Genomic DNA, 16229 nt, shown 5'->3' with positions numbered 1-16229 from the left:
AATAGGTTTCTAGATTGTATTATAATCAGAAATGGTCTGTGCAAAGAATGACTTACAATTTTAGCTAGAAAAACCCATAAAATGAGTTTAATGAGTGATTTTGGTAACATATTGTTCCCTTTTATAAAATTTTCATTCTCATTTTTAAGTCATAGATATCTTTCTCAGTCTCTTTCAGCTTCATAATGTTTTAAGCACATTGTATTCATGGAACAATTCCTATTTAAGTACACTGAAGAAATCATACTTGATCAAGTCTTTAAATACTGTAAAATCAACTTATTTTCCCTATCTTGCTTAGAATTAGAAGTTAGTTGCTTCTAATTTATTTGTCACACACATAAATTCATCCCAAACACATGACTTCTAGCAATGCACCAAAAAACAATTAATTTAATCATCTTAATGACAAAATTATTAATCTAACACAATACACATAAATGCATTTTAGTTGTGTGTCCAGAAACATGTACAAACACATTCAAACACCTTTTCTCATGGATTTTAGCTTCCTTTTTAATACTAGACTATGCATATTAAAAGCCTGAGAAGTTAGTTTCATTTGTCACATAACCTGATCCTCACTTAGAAATATTCATTTCTGCCTTATTTAAATATGCATCATAGTAAGGGCCACAAGCTGTGTTCAGTTAGAGATTGAAAATTGTAGAGAGATGTGGTAGCCTTTTGTCAGAAAATTTAACTGCTGTTGTCATGACAAACTGGTAACACTCCCTTGCAGAATCCAGTCTTGTTCCTCATAAACTCAACTCAAAAGCTGTGGGACCTCAGACCCTTGTGATCAAACAGATATATGTGGTTAAAGGGTGGTGAATCCCCTCAACATTTAGATAACAAATTAAACCACAGACAAAAGATACTACTGTCTGCATTTTAGTGACTGGATATTTGGGTCACATTTTCAGAAAACTAATATTCAAAATTTGTGAACACTAAATGCAGATGTGCCTGAGGACATGAGTTTGCAAGCATTTTCTCAAATTCTCTGTTATAAGTCATTGAGGACAACCCACAAAAAACATTATTACAGTAATTTTATTTCTTTGTCAAAACAGGGATACTCCCAGAAGAAAGGTTAGAAGTAATGCCAAGAAATAGCATACTAGCCAAAAAGCAGCAATAGCAGAGATAACTCTGAGATAATACCACCTGCACAGCTAAATCTCTTCACAACTTTATCCAGATTAAAACAAACAACAAAGACAACAGCAACAAACACAAAACTCAACCAATTTAAAAAAACCCAGTGAAACAAAGCTCTTTCTGCCCCACTAAAATTTCTTTCATTCTTGTTATCATCAGTATATTTCTAACTCTTACTATTATTATGGAAACTGATTAAAAAATTATGTGGAAAATTAATTTATTTCAGTCTGTTTTTTCTGTGGAGAGCTTCACTAATTTATTTCTTTTGTCAGTTATCTTCAGAGTTCTCTGAAGTGACTGCAGCTCCTATTGAGTGAAATATTTTCTGAAGCTCTAATGTGGTTTTGTTTTCAGACTGACCATGGTCTGAGCTGTTCAGCTATTTAACCAACTATCCTCCTTAAATTAGGTTCTTAAAAATGTCTAGGTACAGTCTCACAAATGGTAATTAGCATTTAAAATTCTGCTCCAAAAAATCTTACTCCTTCTGGTCATTTTTGATGTGATTATCGGAGGAAACTGGCATTGAAATCCAAGCAGTCTTTAGGTTTATTGCAGTATAATTTACCATGCTGCACAGATGTCCTCATCCAAACTGCCCATCTGCCAAGGTTTATGTTTACATAGTCAAAGAGATTTCACTGTGCACTCCTGTCTTACTCCCAGGCAGCCATTCTGTGTTGATGTCCTTTTCTTTTTATTGCTTGGTTAATCATTAGAAATATTTTTTTAAAAAATCAATCTGAATAATTGTTGAAGGAGATTTTCAGTCTTCGTTTTTCTCTTCTTAGAATTTCTGTAGCTTTCTTCTGTTTCTCACTCAAAGTCTGAAAGCAGGACCTTTTGCCTTTTCACACCTTTTCCATAGGCGAACAGACGTAACAATAGGAGAGGGAAGTGTTGGTATTGTCCAGAAGAAGGGCAGGTATCAGTAAATGCTTCAGTCTGTTGTTTTGCTTTAGTTCTCATGCAATTGAAAGCATCTGGATGATCGTGCTTGAATTCCATAATCGGATTAGATGCCACCTTCTTTTTTTGTTTTTCCCTAACTTCAAAGAAATATTCTACCTGAAAGTTTTCCGCAGTCTTCCTTCACAAAATGATTTTGTCACATTCTCTTTGCAGCATTAGGACCTCAGTAGTTGCTTTCCATATTGTTAGTTCCTGCTTGTCATGACCTGTAAAAAGAAGCTGGTTTGGCCAGCTTTGTTATTACAAAATTATTTCTCCTGACTCTTATTCTGATTATGGTTACAAAATTATTCCTGATAACTCACTCCAACAAGAAAAGGTTTTAGCCATTGATTGTGGTATCCTGAGGCAATGGGGTTTGGGTCAGACAACCTCCTCCAATACTCAGGATGCTGATCAAAAATGAGGATTTTGCCAGAGGTCAAAATCAAAGGACTGTCAAGCTTATGTTGCTTGTACTGCTGGCACTGAAGAAATGCTTCAGAAAAATATAATTCGACCATATAAGTCCAGGCAATGCCAGGATGTCTGCCTGTGCATAGCGTGTCTGCATCAAGATCAAAGGGTCCCATGGCTGGGCTGATAGCCCATGGGCAGAGGCTCAGGGCCAGTAAGGGCTGGTGGTACTCAGGGCTCAAACAGAAAATATCTTCTGATGAAACAACTTGTTTATTTTATGTATTTATATATTTAATGGATTAATATTTAAAAGTCCCAACCAGTCAGAGTCTTAGATTATGGCTTTGATAAAGGCTTTAAATTGAAAGAGAGTAGTTTTAAATTAGACTTTAGGAAGACTTTTTACTGGGAGTTTGGTGAGGCACTGGAACAGGCTGTCCAGAGAAGTTGTGGATACCCCATCTTTGGAAGTGTTCAGGGTTGAATATGTCAATGAACAATCTGGGCTGGTGGAAGGTGTCCCTGCCCATGGCAGTGAGAGTGGGAAGCAGATAGTCTTTAAGGTTCTTCCCAACACAAACCATTCTGCGGTTCTATGATTCCGTGAATATTATCCACCTGAAGACCCAATCCCAATCTATTTTATTGGGATGGTTTTACTTTAGAAGCCATTCCTTCTTTGCATTCCAGCCTTGTTTTATCTCTTCCATCAGGCCCCATCTATAATTAAGTCCAAGACTTACACTAAAATCCTCGTGGGAATCAAAACATTTCCACTTTATATTCCTGCCCTGACTGTTATTTGAGGATCACACAGTGTTTCACCACTGATAATTAATCTTTCTGGAAGCTCTTTGACACACGCAAGAGCTATTATTCAGGAACAGTGATTAATGAGAAGAATGCCATGAAGATGTACAGGACCTGTCAAGATGAAGGAGCTGAGCTGAGCCCTGAGTACTGCTGTGCTGACAAACCTCTGGCAGCCTTTCTCTTCCTCAGCTTCTTCACTTGAACAGTGATGCCTTTCTTGCTGTGAAGTGTTCAAGACTTGCCAAGAAAAACTCCTTAATGAACAGTTAGGTATTAAGCTTTTAGAAGGGATAATAAACATATGCAGATCAAGTGCAGCTTGAGGCTTACTCAATAGAGCACAGTAATGCATTTCTGTGGGAGGGAAGTCATAGCATGTCATGACTTTTTGTGGGTTTGTGCAAACTGTTCTTATGTTTGGAATGCAAACACAAGGATGATGCACCACCCTGGATGAAAACCGCTGGATACATGTTCACCAAACATGTGTTTCATGAAGCCTGTATATTACAAGGAAAGAGGCAGATTGCAGAGTTAAAAACAGTTAATATATTTAAAATATTTCCCAGTTTTCTTTGCCTGCCAACTTCAAAAGTACAGATGCTAATTACTCTGCTGTGACATTCAAAGATATTGTTTGTTGTCACCTAATGGAGAACGGAAAGAATTTTTTTTCCCTTTTCAGCTTTTTTCATTTACAGAGGAAAATAAGTTGGATAAACATATCTTAATATATTTTACTTATGGCCCATGTTGCAGTGAGAATTAAAAAAACAAAGCTGATTTGTATTGCAAGTGATCACAAAGCTTGACAGTAAAGCTGCTTGCCAATAAAATAATAATGAAGATATCAAAAATTATTAATATATATATGTTATATATTAATGGAGATATATAATATATATTTTGATATTATATGTATATTATATATACATATAAAAATGCATATATACACACATATATATTATATATGTAATATATATTGTTATATACATAACATATATAAAGGTATATATGTTATATATTAATGAAGATATTAAAAATTCTCACCTAGTGATTTTGGTTCACAAGTACTATGCTGAATGCTACTTTCAGCTGTCTCCTGGCAGTAGTCCTGTGCCCTCTAGCTGGCAACCTGTGTTCTTCAAAGGGCTGTTTGTACAGCAGCTGAATATGATAACAGGAGAGAGCAGCTTCTCTTCGGCCTACCTGAACAAATAACTTCCTTGGATTAAATGAGCCCATCTCTCACAGTCATTCAGGACTATGCTGTGCAGGAATGACAGCTGACAGCTTGGATGGGTCTTTCTTTTGCCTCTTACGGGTGTTCTGCTTCTGTACTGAGCCCTCCAGGTCTGGGGGTGATGGAAACCTGCCTGCTGACTTAGTGTCTTCTGTCACATTCCTTCTAGGTCAAGATGATTTTGATTTAGCTGATGCCCTTGATCACCCTGGTATGTAAATTTTCTATCCTTATTTTACTATGGCATTTACATCTAATAGTAAATCTTAAGTATTTTTCCTTGAGGAATGGAATATGAAGTGGCTCCTACTTCTGTTAAAGGTACACAGAACTGAAGAATGCTAGGTTTCAATGTTTCTATCATGAAATAAAAATCTTCTTTAAAACAAACCGACAAAAAACTAGATTTGAAAACATATTCCTTCATTTTTGGCTTCTGCTGTGATACATAAAGATGTATTGAAAGCAGCTCTCTACATTTGCACATACCTGCTTTTGTTAGTTGAAGCTGTTAATGTCTATTGGCATGTCATTGTGTTCAACAGATGACATCATTACCAGGAAACCCACAGTGATTAGAAGACCGACAAGACCTGTGTACAGTGAGTAATAAATAATGGGTCATAAAACTGATTTTGTACATGTAGGAAACTTTCACATGAGGTTCTTTATCATATTTGCTGCTATGCTTTAGCTGAGATAATGTGTGATTAACAGCTGTCTTCTTAAAGTAAAATAAGCTCTTTTGACAATTACCAATTATGTGTCTTTACTGCTTCCAGTGAGGCAATCAAGCATGGCTGGCCAGTGATAGTATTTTATTTCCTGAAGACCTTCTTCACACTTTTCTAGATGGCTCTGAACCCCCTAGGGAGTATAACAATGGGTACCTGTTGCTAAAATTGGCTAACTGTTCCTCTACTTTTTTTCTCTATTATCTTTATTTTTTATATATTTATTCATGACACTTGATAACAGAGTTGGAAAGGAATCAGAACAAAGTTGGAGCTATTCTTTTTTCTCACCATGTATTTAATTCATATTATCTACTATTGATTGATACAACCACCTGTGTCAGAAAGGAGAAAAGGCTCTGAACAGTGGAGAGCTGTAGTCCTGAGAATGCCAAACAATGAATTCCAATGAACACTTGTTAACGTTGAAAAAATCCAAATTCCAAACAAGAACTAAATTGCATTTGTGATGGAACAGTTTATGACAGCATAGATTTTTTTTTTTTTTTTACCTAAACTGCACTGGAATAATTTTCTGTCTATCAAACAAAATGCTTGGAAAATGCTAGATAAAAAAAACCCCATCAACTTCAGGTCTTTTTCTGGATAAACATTGAAATAAGATTTTAGGTGCATGAAAGTAGTTACATTTTTCACACAATTCTCTGGCTCCCTCTCTGAACAAACAGGGGCAGTGTTTTGTGAAAGTGATAGCCATTGTATACTTTAATGGCTGCATTCTTTCTTTTCATTTCATTTGATAAACAAAATTTGTATCTGGCCTAGATTAGAAGTGTCTATTTTAAAATATTGCCCTAAGTGTGGATTTGTTCATATCCTAATGTAAATGTTTCAAGTTACTTGAATTGTGCCCTAAAATACTTTATCCTTGGTCATGTTTAAAGGTAGCTTAGGGTGCCAATGTCTGTACTCAAGCTGCCTCAGTCAGGTGAAAGGAATTTTTATTTTTAGGGACTTCTAAATCTGTTAGAGATATGAACATCTGATTAATATCTGCCCTAACCAAATCCACTTCACTAATTTTTGGCCAGGAAGAACTCCATGTTTTCCAGACTATTTCAGAGTGTCCTTTAGCACTACAGATGACTGCAGAAAGTTTTAAAAAAGCAATAAAAGTTATTAGAAAACCCAAGATTGCAGTTAAAAATCAATTATTGGGTTTGGAAAGAGCAGGAAGATGGTACGAAAGTACATTCTAGCATCTGCTTAATGCTTCATCTTAACTTCAGGATTTCCTTGATGTCCCTTTCAGAAGTGAGGCTCAATGAGATTTTTGTGCAGCTGTGTTGTCATCTTATCACAGGGGTTCCATACTGTTGTCTCCTTATCACAAAAGTTTCATATCTTGATATTTTCTTGTGGGCTTCTCCTCCAAGCACTGACTCTTTCTTCTTCACAAAGCAGCCAACTGACTCCAGTTCCCCACTCCACCAGCCACCCCACTCTTTTATAGCACTCTTCTTCGCACTGGTTACAGCTGTGGCCTGTTAAAGTCAGGCCTGTTCCTAATCTTTGATAATTGGCCCAGCTGCAACTCTTTAGGGGTAAGATTACTTTCTACACTGTCTTTATTTTCTTACAGTCTATCCCCCTACACAGCTGAGGCCAATTACAGGCAATGTCCTCTGGGCATCCCATGCACCTCTGCCTGAGTTAAAACTCTCCCGTAGGGCACCTCCCTAGTGTAGCAAAATTCATCACAACAGTTCATGGAAGGTAATGCTTATTTACAGAATCTCAATGTGTAAGTCGATATTTACCCACTGACCTTGTTCCTGCATTCTGTTTAATTCAGCCATACCCTCACACCCACCTGCTCAGGAGCACCAAGATGTGTGTGCTCAGGTGGTCTGGTGAGCATTGTGGGCAACATGAGACAAAGCTTGCCAGCTACTGAGCTCTTATCCTGTCTCTGTGCTTCTTCCTGATCAGAAATGACAAGTAGAATCCACAGATCTTTTATATCCTTTAGGAGTAATCAGGTATTATAGAGGTCCTTTGCCTCATAATATTCCTCACTCCAGTGCCTCTGAACCCTTGGTCAGGTTGCTGCCCACTATATTTTTTTTCACTTGTTTGGAGTTCACAGGCTGTGTGCACAGACTTATTTTCTGGGTGGATGATCAGAAAAGTAGTGATATGCTGCAACCTTTGGTGTTAGAATGCCTTTCTGCTTTTCACAAATGACAAGTCATCTGTGCTGTCATCAGAGCATAGGCCTGCTGATTTTGACAGAAACAACAATCCTCAGTTTTACTGCTGGGAACAGTGACCTTTAGTTTGTTTTTTTAACATTTTGCTGTTTTTTCTGGTCCCGACAGACAAATGCATTTCCATTTTTATTTCATTCATACCAACCTTAGCATTTCTGTAACAAATCTCTACATTAACCCTTCAGAGCAGAACTTGCATTTTACCTGAATTCTTCATGTCAATAATAAATTGAATCCAGTTTTCAATTTATTGCTTCTTACATTGTTAACATTTGACAGGTAAAAGTATTTATGAAATGCAACTCTCTGCTAGGCAGACACAGGGAGGACCTACACCTGACAAGTACAAACCAAGTCATGTATTATGAATTTGTTTATTTTCCTGCCAGATTTCCTAATGACATCAAAGCATTTCTGAGTTGTTACTCAGAAATGAGTAATTCTCTCAAATGAGACTAGATACTGTGCTAAAGCAGCTTCCCAATCCTCCTAGGTATAAAGAACAGAAGAAAATAGATTTCTGCATGGTGATTTTCCTGTGTTTCAGGAATTCTGGCATGTCTGTAATGAAAAAAAAATTGTTTAATTGAGGATCTATCTAATTGTCTGTGGCAACAAACACTGTTACAAAAATTTAGATAGGTTTTGCTACCCCTTTTGTTCTGATTCTCTGTACCACTCCATGCATATAAGCATCAAGAAAGGGATTCTTGGAGTTAAAACATCCATCTAATGTATTTCTTTCAGAACTCACCATCATACCATACACACCTTAAAATACCACCCATTCACTCATATCCACACCTGCATATTAGAAACAGAGTTCCTCCTTACCCATCTACAGCTCATGGACAAATTGTTTATTGCATGGAAAGATTCCATCCCAGGTACAGCGAGACATCCGTATGGTGCTGGGCAATGGTCACAGCCAGGTGATTTACTGGGTAACTTTTGCATACAGACATTTAATTCTATCTAAAAACCTTCATAGCTCAAGGAAATAAAAACAGACTGTCTCCCAACCTCAGACAGGTGCATATGATTGCCTGAAGCAAGGGGTCATCCTGACCCTTACATTGATATTTCATTCAGTATCTCCCCAAGTAGGTTTATTGCTCCCTAGTATTTGCTCTTGAAATGGATATTCAATTTTCCTAGTTCAATAAATTACATTCAAGCCAAACATACATATACAAATTTTAACCACAGACATAAATGTTAATAATTAAGTATATTTTAAAAATTTGTACAGTTACATATTATAACATAGCTAATTTTATTTTTGTACTTGCAGGTATATTAAAGAGGTATTGATCTTGATCATTTAAAACAGGAAAAAAACCTTTGTATTTTGAATAGAAAATACTGTGCTATTTGTCAATTAGTGTGTGGGAAAAATGTTAGACTCTATAAGAGTTTTCAAGGAAAAGTGTGATAAGTTATTCGAATTTGTGGCACTGACTTGAAAAAGGTGCTTGTCGAACATGCAGTTGTACACGTTCTAATGAAAATAATATTACATTTCCCTGAAGAATTGTGTGTAACTCACTTTTCTACATCTTCCTCCTATTCCTTTTTAGACAATGATCTACATTTAGGAGATGCACTTGGTGGGGGTGAGTACTCCTTTGTTTCCTTGAATACAAGGGGATTTTTTTCTTTCATAGTCTTTTCCTGAACTCTGCCTAATTTGTTAAAAGATATTTCAGTAGTGCAGGAGGTGCTATGGTTGTGAGAGTTATTACAGCTCATGTACATGCAGCCTTCTGCCTGAGGCCATCACACAGAGTGGGGACAGCATCTGGTCACCAGCAACCTTTCAGAGCTTCCAGCTGCCCTGCCTTGCATGAACTGAAGTTAGCTGGGGCTTGCTGAACGATGGCAGAGCACCCCAGGCGTGGCTGGGGAGAGCAAACGTCACCCATTCACTTGGGATGGCTCAGGGTGGAGTCCTCTGACACAAGCTTGAAGAAGGTGATGGCTGTAGTTTCTTCAGTGACCAAAAATGAGCCTGTCTAAGATTAGGAATCAGAGGTAACACTGGATGGGGAGGTTTGAGCTTCTTGGAGCTCTGCTGATGGCAAATTAGAAATTCAGGAAGGAATGTTTCAGAGATGAGCACTGGTGAATACAGCTTAGGCTTGAAACAGTCAAGCTGTTGTAACATGCTGTTAACTTCCAGATATTCCCATAACACCCAGACCTGACCTTGGAAGTATTCTGAGTACATTACTGTACTGAGCTGTGCAGACATATGAAATCCTTTAGGCTGGGAATTTGTACACCAGATTTTATTTAGTGTGTTTAGAGATATACCAAGGATGTGAAGTACTCTAGAAAAGTCCTTGAATACTGCAGTTACCCAAAATGCAACTAGTATTCAATCAAAGCCTAAAATTCCACTTTAATCAGAGCCACACAAAAGAAAAACTGCACAGAACCTCCAAATCAGCTGCAGTGGTCTGGTTTGCTCACATTTCAGTCTTAGAGAATGACACTTTTTATATTAGGGTTATTTTTTCCATTTCAACCTTCCCCTGTGGCACTTCATGCCTTTGTGTGAATGATATATTAGTCCACATTTAACAAAGCTGGATCTAATTTTGTTAATAATTCCCATGTTTATAATTTCATTTATTCTTCCCTGTAGTAATTCTTCCATTTTTGCAATCTTTTAATGAGTACTGTTATGAGAGGATAGGTTAAATATATTGGCTAAAGTATTAATTAGTAGCTTAAGTATCTTAACGAAACCACATCTTTTCATTCCAAGGATGGAAAATTGTATATTTCCATTGGTTTTTATTTCTTTGTTCCATTTTCTGTTCAGGTTCTTAATTGACCTTCATACATGATATAATAAGGTTAAAGTTATGAATTTCATTATCAGTATTGCTGAAGACATTTTTTCACCAGTTGTGCCACACAATATGTCCTCTTATGCTTAGAGAAGACTAAGTTCAGCATCATGATAAAAATTAAATGTGGGATTGGTGGTTTTCTGCTTTTGTGCCACAGTGAGTCTTAGTTCATTACACAGAGCCAGAACTGAGCAAGTCCTTTCTCTGCTGAATATAATTTATTGGGCAAAGTTAGATTCAGCAAAGATTTATGACTCAACCTAAAATCCATTGGTTGCAGACTAAACTCACTTGAGGTTAAGCATATGCCTAAAATAATTTTCTGGGTCAGAACCTAAACGGTGCTCAGAAACGGAAGCATTGTATTTAGCAGCTAGGCAAGAAGAAAACATAGCAAAAGGGCATCTGGCATGTTTAGAAGGTGAAAGATTTAAAGAAGGGGAGGGAAATTGCTATTTATTTCTATGACCTAATTTTGATTTATGCAGAGAAAAATGCACTGTCTGGCATTTTTAAGAACAGTTGAATACCTGGTTGAATTGGTTGAGTAAAGGGTGGCAAGAGAAAACCGACTCTGTACACACAGAGCAGCAACCCTAGATATTAAATTTGGCAGGCTTTGACCTGGGTGAGCTCTTCAGCATTGTATATGCAGTTTGCAAACTGCTTTTAGTGATCAGATCTCCTGCTCTATCCACTGCATCTCTTTCTAATCCTTTGGCAAAAAATTAAGGCTAAATGCTAGCACAAAGTTCTAAGCAACAGCAAAACTGAAGTCTGAGATCATTTTGCACAATTCAAGAGCAGAAAATTGATTATGCATTAGATAAATTCAGCATCTGTTAGATGAAACTAATCTGCAGGCCTTATTAAAACCTGTTGATGGCAATGAGATAACCTGTTGCCTCCTGCCCAGCCTAGAACACCAGCTTCTCTGTTGGCTCTGAATAACTGCACCACTGACACCCAGAGTGACTGACACATCATGCCTCCCAGCTGTCAGCTTTAATCAATGTTAGCACTTGCCAGATATATGTAAAATATTTTTCCTCAGTGTTTTTTGTGAATTCTTCTCTTGTTTAGAAAATATTCCCTACTCACTTCCAAGTCAGTTTTTATAGCTAGCTATTTGTTGATATAGTCCTTAAATCTTCTTAACTACTGAAAAGGTCCTTTTATTAATTCACAGGAGGACAAATTAGAAATAGGTATAAAATGCTTTTATTTAAAGTTCCCAGTTTTGCCTGTTCAATCATCTAACAATATTAATTATCAATAGGTGACATCTCAAGAAAACCTTTATACCCACCTCTTCCACCACGCCCCGGAAGTTATGGTAATTCCGGTAAGACTGCTTGCTCATAAGAAAATGTAATGCTATCAGCTGTTCAGAGCAGACATTTTAAATACTTTATTTCTCTAGTAATAGCATTTTTCTATTTATCTCTCATTTTATTTCTTATTTCCCTAGTAATAGCGTTTATCATCCTTTTCCCACGTCTTCCTTTTGTAAACACTGTTTCCAACCCAGGAGTGAGAAAGCTTTTTTCCTGAATGTTAATGTTGATACTGTAAAGTTTTTCTGTTTGTTTAAAATGTGGGACACCGCATATTAAGCGGCATGAGACTAACTTTTAATCTTGTTTGTGTTTTCATTTTGGGTGTGTATACACTGAACGATGCAAAGGCTCAAATTTGACATCCAGTCACAGGGCAGGGATAAACCTGTGCTCAAATCAATGTGAGACATGCATCTGAGATGGCCCTGGGGCATTCAGCAGGTGGGGCTGGGCAGCCTGTATTGCTTTTGAGTTTGGTTCCAGACACTTACTTAAATAAAGTAAATGTGGCATATCTATTCTGGCTTTCACCCTGTACCTGTACCTACTTTGGGTATGGCTGTAGTGGTGAGCTGTGGACAGGTCCTTCTGGAGTCCTTCCTGGAAAAGACCCACTGACTCTCTGCTTCAGGGGTCACTGGGACTCAAGATGTCCGCATTATATAAGAGTTTGTGTTACTGGGAGCCCAAACCCACATATCCCACAAGTGCCCAAAACAGACACAGAATACAGAGACACCAACTTCATGTCAGTACTTCAGCTTTCAGGTGAATTTTGGTAGGTGACTGTTCAGTGTAAGACATGTGACCCATCCACCATGTTGCAGCTGGGGTTTCAGAGGTCCCTCACCTCTCCCTAGAATGCTACAAAAGGAGTGGGCAAGGGAGCTGAAGGGGTTACCATTGTATATCATTTTGCAACTGGAATCTTTATCTTGCAGGAGGTTTTGATGACTCAGATCTGATTGGTGGAAAGCCTTTACCACCAGGTAACATTTGCCTATTTCCCTTGCAACATGTTCCTAACACCTGTTAATTGGAGCCAGTTGGTTTTCTTTTGTGGTAATCTGTTTGTCTCTGAAGGTATATGACCAGACTGCACTGTTGTCATTTAGATTAGTTATCCTTCATGATAAACCATGGGTTTGAGCCTGAAGCTAGAACTCAAAACATATTCCAAAACACTTTTTGGATGTCAGAAGCCTGCAGGTTTATACCTTTGAATCCAGCAAGGAAAGTCCAAAAGCAAGGGGCATGCTGAAATAGATGGACCCAGACTAAGATCTTGACATAAACTACTAGTAAATGATCTGATTGTCTGGCAGTAGAAAAGAGATATACTGGCCTCCCTGTAAAATCAGCTTGATGTAGCCTGTTACAGATGGTCCTTCTATTAGATTATAACATTCTTCCCCAAAAAGGAAGTTTCAAGAGGATGAGTAGTTATTCCTCTGGCCAGCACAGCCATCAGTGGGGAGTGGAAGGGGAGCTCCTCTCTTGTAGTCTTGTTGGGCTACCCCTTTTGCCCTTTGTACATCACACTTTGCTGAGTAAAGACTTGGTTCTTAAAACAGGATGACAAACATTTCTTTGATGAAGCTTCACTCTCTATTCCAGGAGATCAGGAGCATCATTTTAATCATGGAGGGAACACAGGTATAGTAAATAATTTACATTATTCTGCATTTGATTTCTGATCTTTATGAAATACTAAAACATGTTGTCATATATAATGCAAAAGTTCTATTGTCATTACATTACAAGGGTTCCATATTGCTAGAGTTTCATACCTCCTTGATGTTTCTTGTAGGCAGCTCCTCTAGGCACTGACTCTTCCTTGTCTTCACAGTAGCCAACTGACTCCAATTCCCCTCAACCAACCAATCCACTCTTTTATAACACTCTTCTTATTGGCTACAGGTGTGGCCTGTTAAAATCAGGCCTGCTCCTAATCTTTAATAATTAACCCAGCTGCAACTCCTTAAGGGGTAAGATTACTTTCTATACTACCTTTATTTACTTATATTCTATCCCCCTACAAAAACAATGCTAGCTTTACACAATAGCAGATATAATAAATTAAGCTTTGAGACATAATTTTCACATCAGCTGTAATATAAAACAATTTTTTATTAATCTGCTTAATTCTATAGTTTCACCAAACTATTTTCATAATTTGGTAAAGGTACTCTTTAGTAGACAATATACTTCAGACAAACCATTTAAGTGCCTCTGAAAAAAAACCTTTCTCTTTTTCCACAGATTCGGGTTTAATTGCTGGAGTTACATCTCCTGTAATTTCTGCTTTTGTGATACTGATTGTTGGATCCATAGCAGCCTACACCGCTTACAAGAATAAGAAGCTTTGTTTCAAACCACGTGGTAAGGCCCAAACAGTTTTCCACTGATTTAGTGCTGAAGTTGATGGGAACTTGACAAACAATTGTCTCTGCCTGCACAGAGGTACCTGGCAATTGTGGCTCTGTGTGGAAACCAGCCAGGGTGGCCCACCCAGATCAGCCTCAGAAAAGCTGGCAAAGAACACCCACAGTGGAAATACTGAATGTTCAATTTTCATTTTTCAGGTGGGGCTGCAGTGTAAAGCACTGAAAGAAGAGTTGCTGTCTGATCACAGGCTCCTTTGGTTGGTGACATTCTACACTGCTATTCTGACAGATGAAAATCTTCCCCTAACGAATATTTTCTTGAGACATTGCAATCCTGCTCTCTCTAACCTGATGTCACTTTTGCATCTCAAGCTTTATGTCATCAAAAATATGCTTAAGACATCCAGGGATTGTATTGCACTCTCTGACCTGCATTCATAAAGGCTGGATACAGATTTTGACAAAGAAGTTATTGTAAACAACAAAGAAATCGAGTTTGATATAAGCTAAAAATCAAAGGATTTGTGAGGGTTTGTGAGGATTTGAGTCACCAATTTTTTTTTTTTTTCTGTTTTCAAAATTAGCCACAAAACTCAGTCCTTCTGGTAGAATAGGAATAAGGAGTTTGCCATTTCCTTTCACACCTATTGGGTTTCTCCAGTATATTTATGTAATATTTACTATGTTTAAAGAAAATTTGTAATTGCCTAAAGGATTAAAAATTTGAATGCTTTACTTTGTGTTTATGTCTGAATTTTTTGCAAAGTGAAAGGAACTATAGCTAAAAATTCATTCTTAATTTTATAATATACTGAAAAGATTATGTATATTGACCACTGTTTAAAATAAAACAGAGAGGAATACATGCTACTTTTATTTATTTATTTATTTTATTGATTAATTACTGAACTGGTGTTTAGCTCTTCTCAGGAACTTGAATTTTACATGAGTTTCATTTCTGTTCTTGAAAACTTAGGCCTGACTCTAGGAACCTTTGAAGGTACTAATCTAGAAAGATTTTTTTAAAATATTATTTATAACTTCTGAAAAGGGAAAATGGGTACAAAGATTTTTCTGATTCATTTAGAATGAGTTTGGGATGCTTCAATCTCTAAAATCTAAGTCACAATGACTTTTGAGCTTCATATTATGTAGAGGTGTAGTTGACATAGTTTTTCTAGTTAGACAGTTCCACTTCTTTCCTTCATTCCTGAACGACCTTGCAGTGCTAACAATATCCTCATGTAGACAAACCTATCATGAAAATTGACACCTTTCCTGTCTCTCTGCCTTCATTTAGCTAACTGGATAAAAAAAAAAAATAGCAAGTGAATGAAATACAGATGAAAGTTGGCAAAACTAGCAGTTTACTGACATAATTCTGCAAGAGACATTTTAACTGACATTTAAAGCATAAGGAAATTGGTGTGGTTTTATCTTCATTTTATATCCAAAGCATGTTTTTTGTTACTGCAATTCTACATATATGGAGGTGAATATGATTTTGTGCTTATTACATCATTGAGAGGAAGACATATACTAAAAAAGTAATTTTTCATATAACAAAATACTATTTATCTGAATTATATTTTCAATGGATATATATCAGTTGCTTGCTTAGGCTACCACTTTTTTTTTTTTTTGATCCTGAAAAAAATATAACGTACATCAGTTTAAACATAGAAACATCTCAACAATATACAAACAAATGAATACCTTTTTGGCTATCACTTTCAACTAATAAATAAGAAAATATTTTTAATATGGTTTTCAAGGACATCTAATATTTATTTTTAAATATTAATTTTCCATGTTAACAGTTAAAACAGATTGATGTATATTTTGTTGGACAGACATAAAAGTTTTGATTAATGAAATGACAAGTGTTTTGGTGTTACGACTTCAGTTGTTTGTTCAACCATGAAAATATATATTCTGCTTCTTTCTCTTCTAAATTTTCAATAAACTCCTACTGTGTTTTATCTAAGATGACCCAAGTTTTGTTTGTTTTGTTTGCTACTTTCTGGGACATATGAGGATTGATACATTCTGTATACAAGTTCAACTATGTCCCACTAG

At 36.7% G+C, this 16229-nt stretch overlaps 1 protein-coding gene across 1 annotated transcript; it reads left to right on the top strand.

Annotated features, from left to right (window-relative positions):
* The first annotated feature begins 4630 nt into the window (after nt 1-4630).
* On the top strand, nt 4631-14435 carry XG (Xg glycoprotein (Xg blood group)). Its single transcript, XM_066571783.1, has 8 exons — nt 4631-4805; nt 5140-5196; nt 9143-9178; nt 11703-11768; nt 12705-12752; nt 13381-13419; nt 14026-14145; nt 14349-14435. Exons 1-8 carry the CDS (start codon nt 4631-4633, stop codon nt 14363-14365), a joined length of 558 nt encoding a protein of 185 aa, XP_066427880.1. The 3' UTR covers nt 14366-14435.
* The last annotated feature ends 1794 nt before the right edge of the window (nt 14436-16229 follow it).

This window comes from Molothrus aeneus, chromosome 2, assembly GCF_037042795.1.
Source record: "Molothrus aeneus isolate 106 chromosome 2, BPBGC_Maene_1.0, whole genome shotgun sequence".
NCBI lineage: Eukaryota > Metazoa > Chordata > Aves > Passeriformes > Icteridae > Molothrus > Molothrus aeneus.
This window is presented reverse-complemented; position numbering and strand designations above follow the sequence as displayed.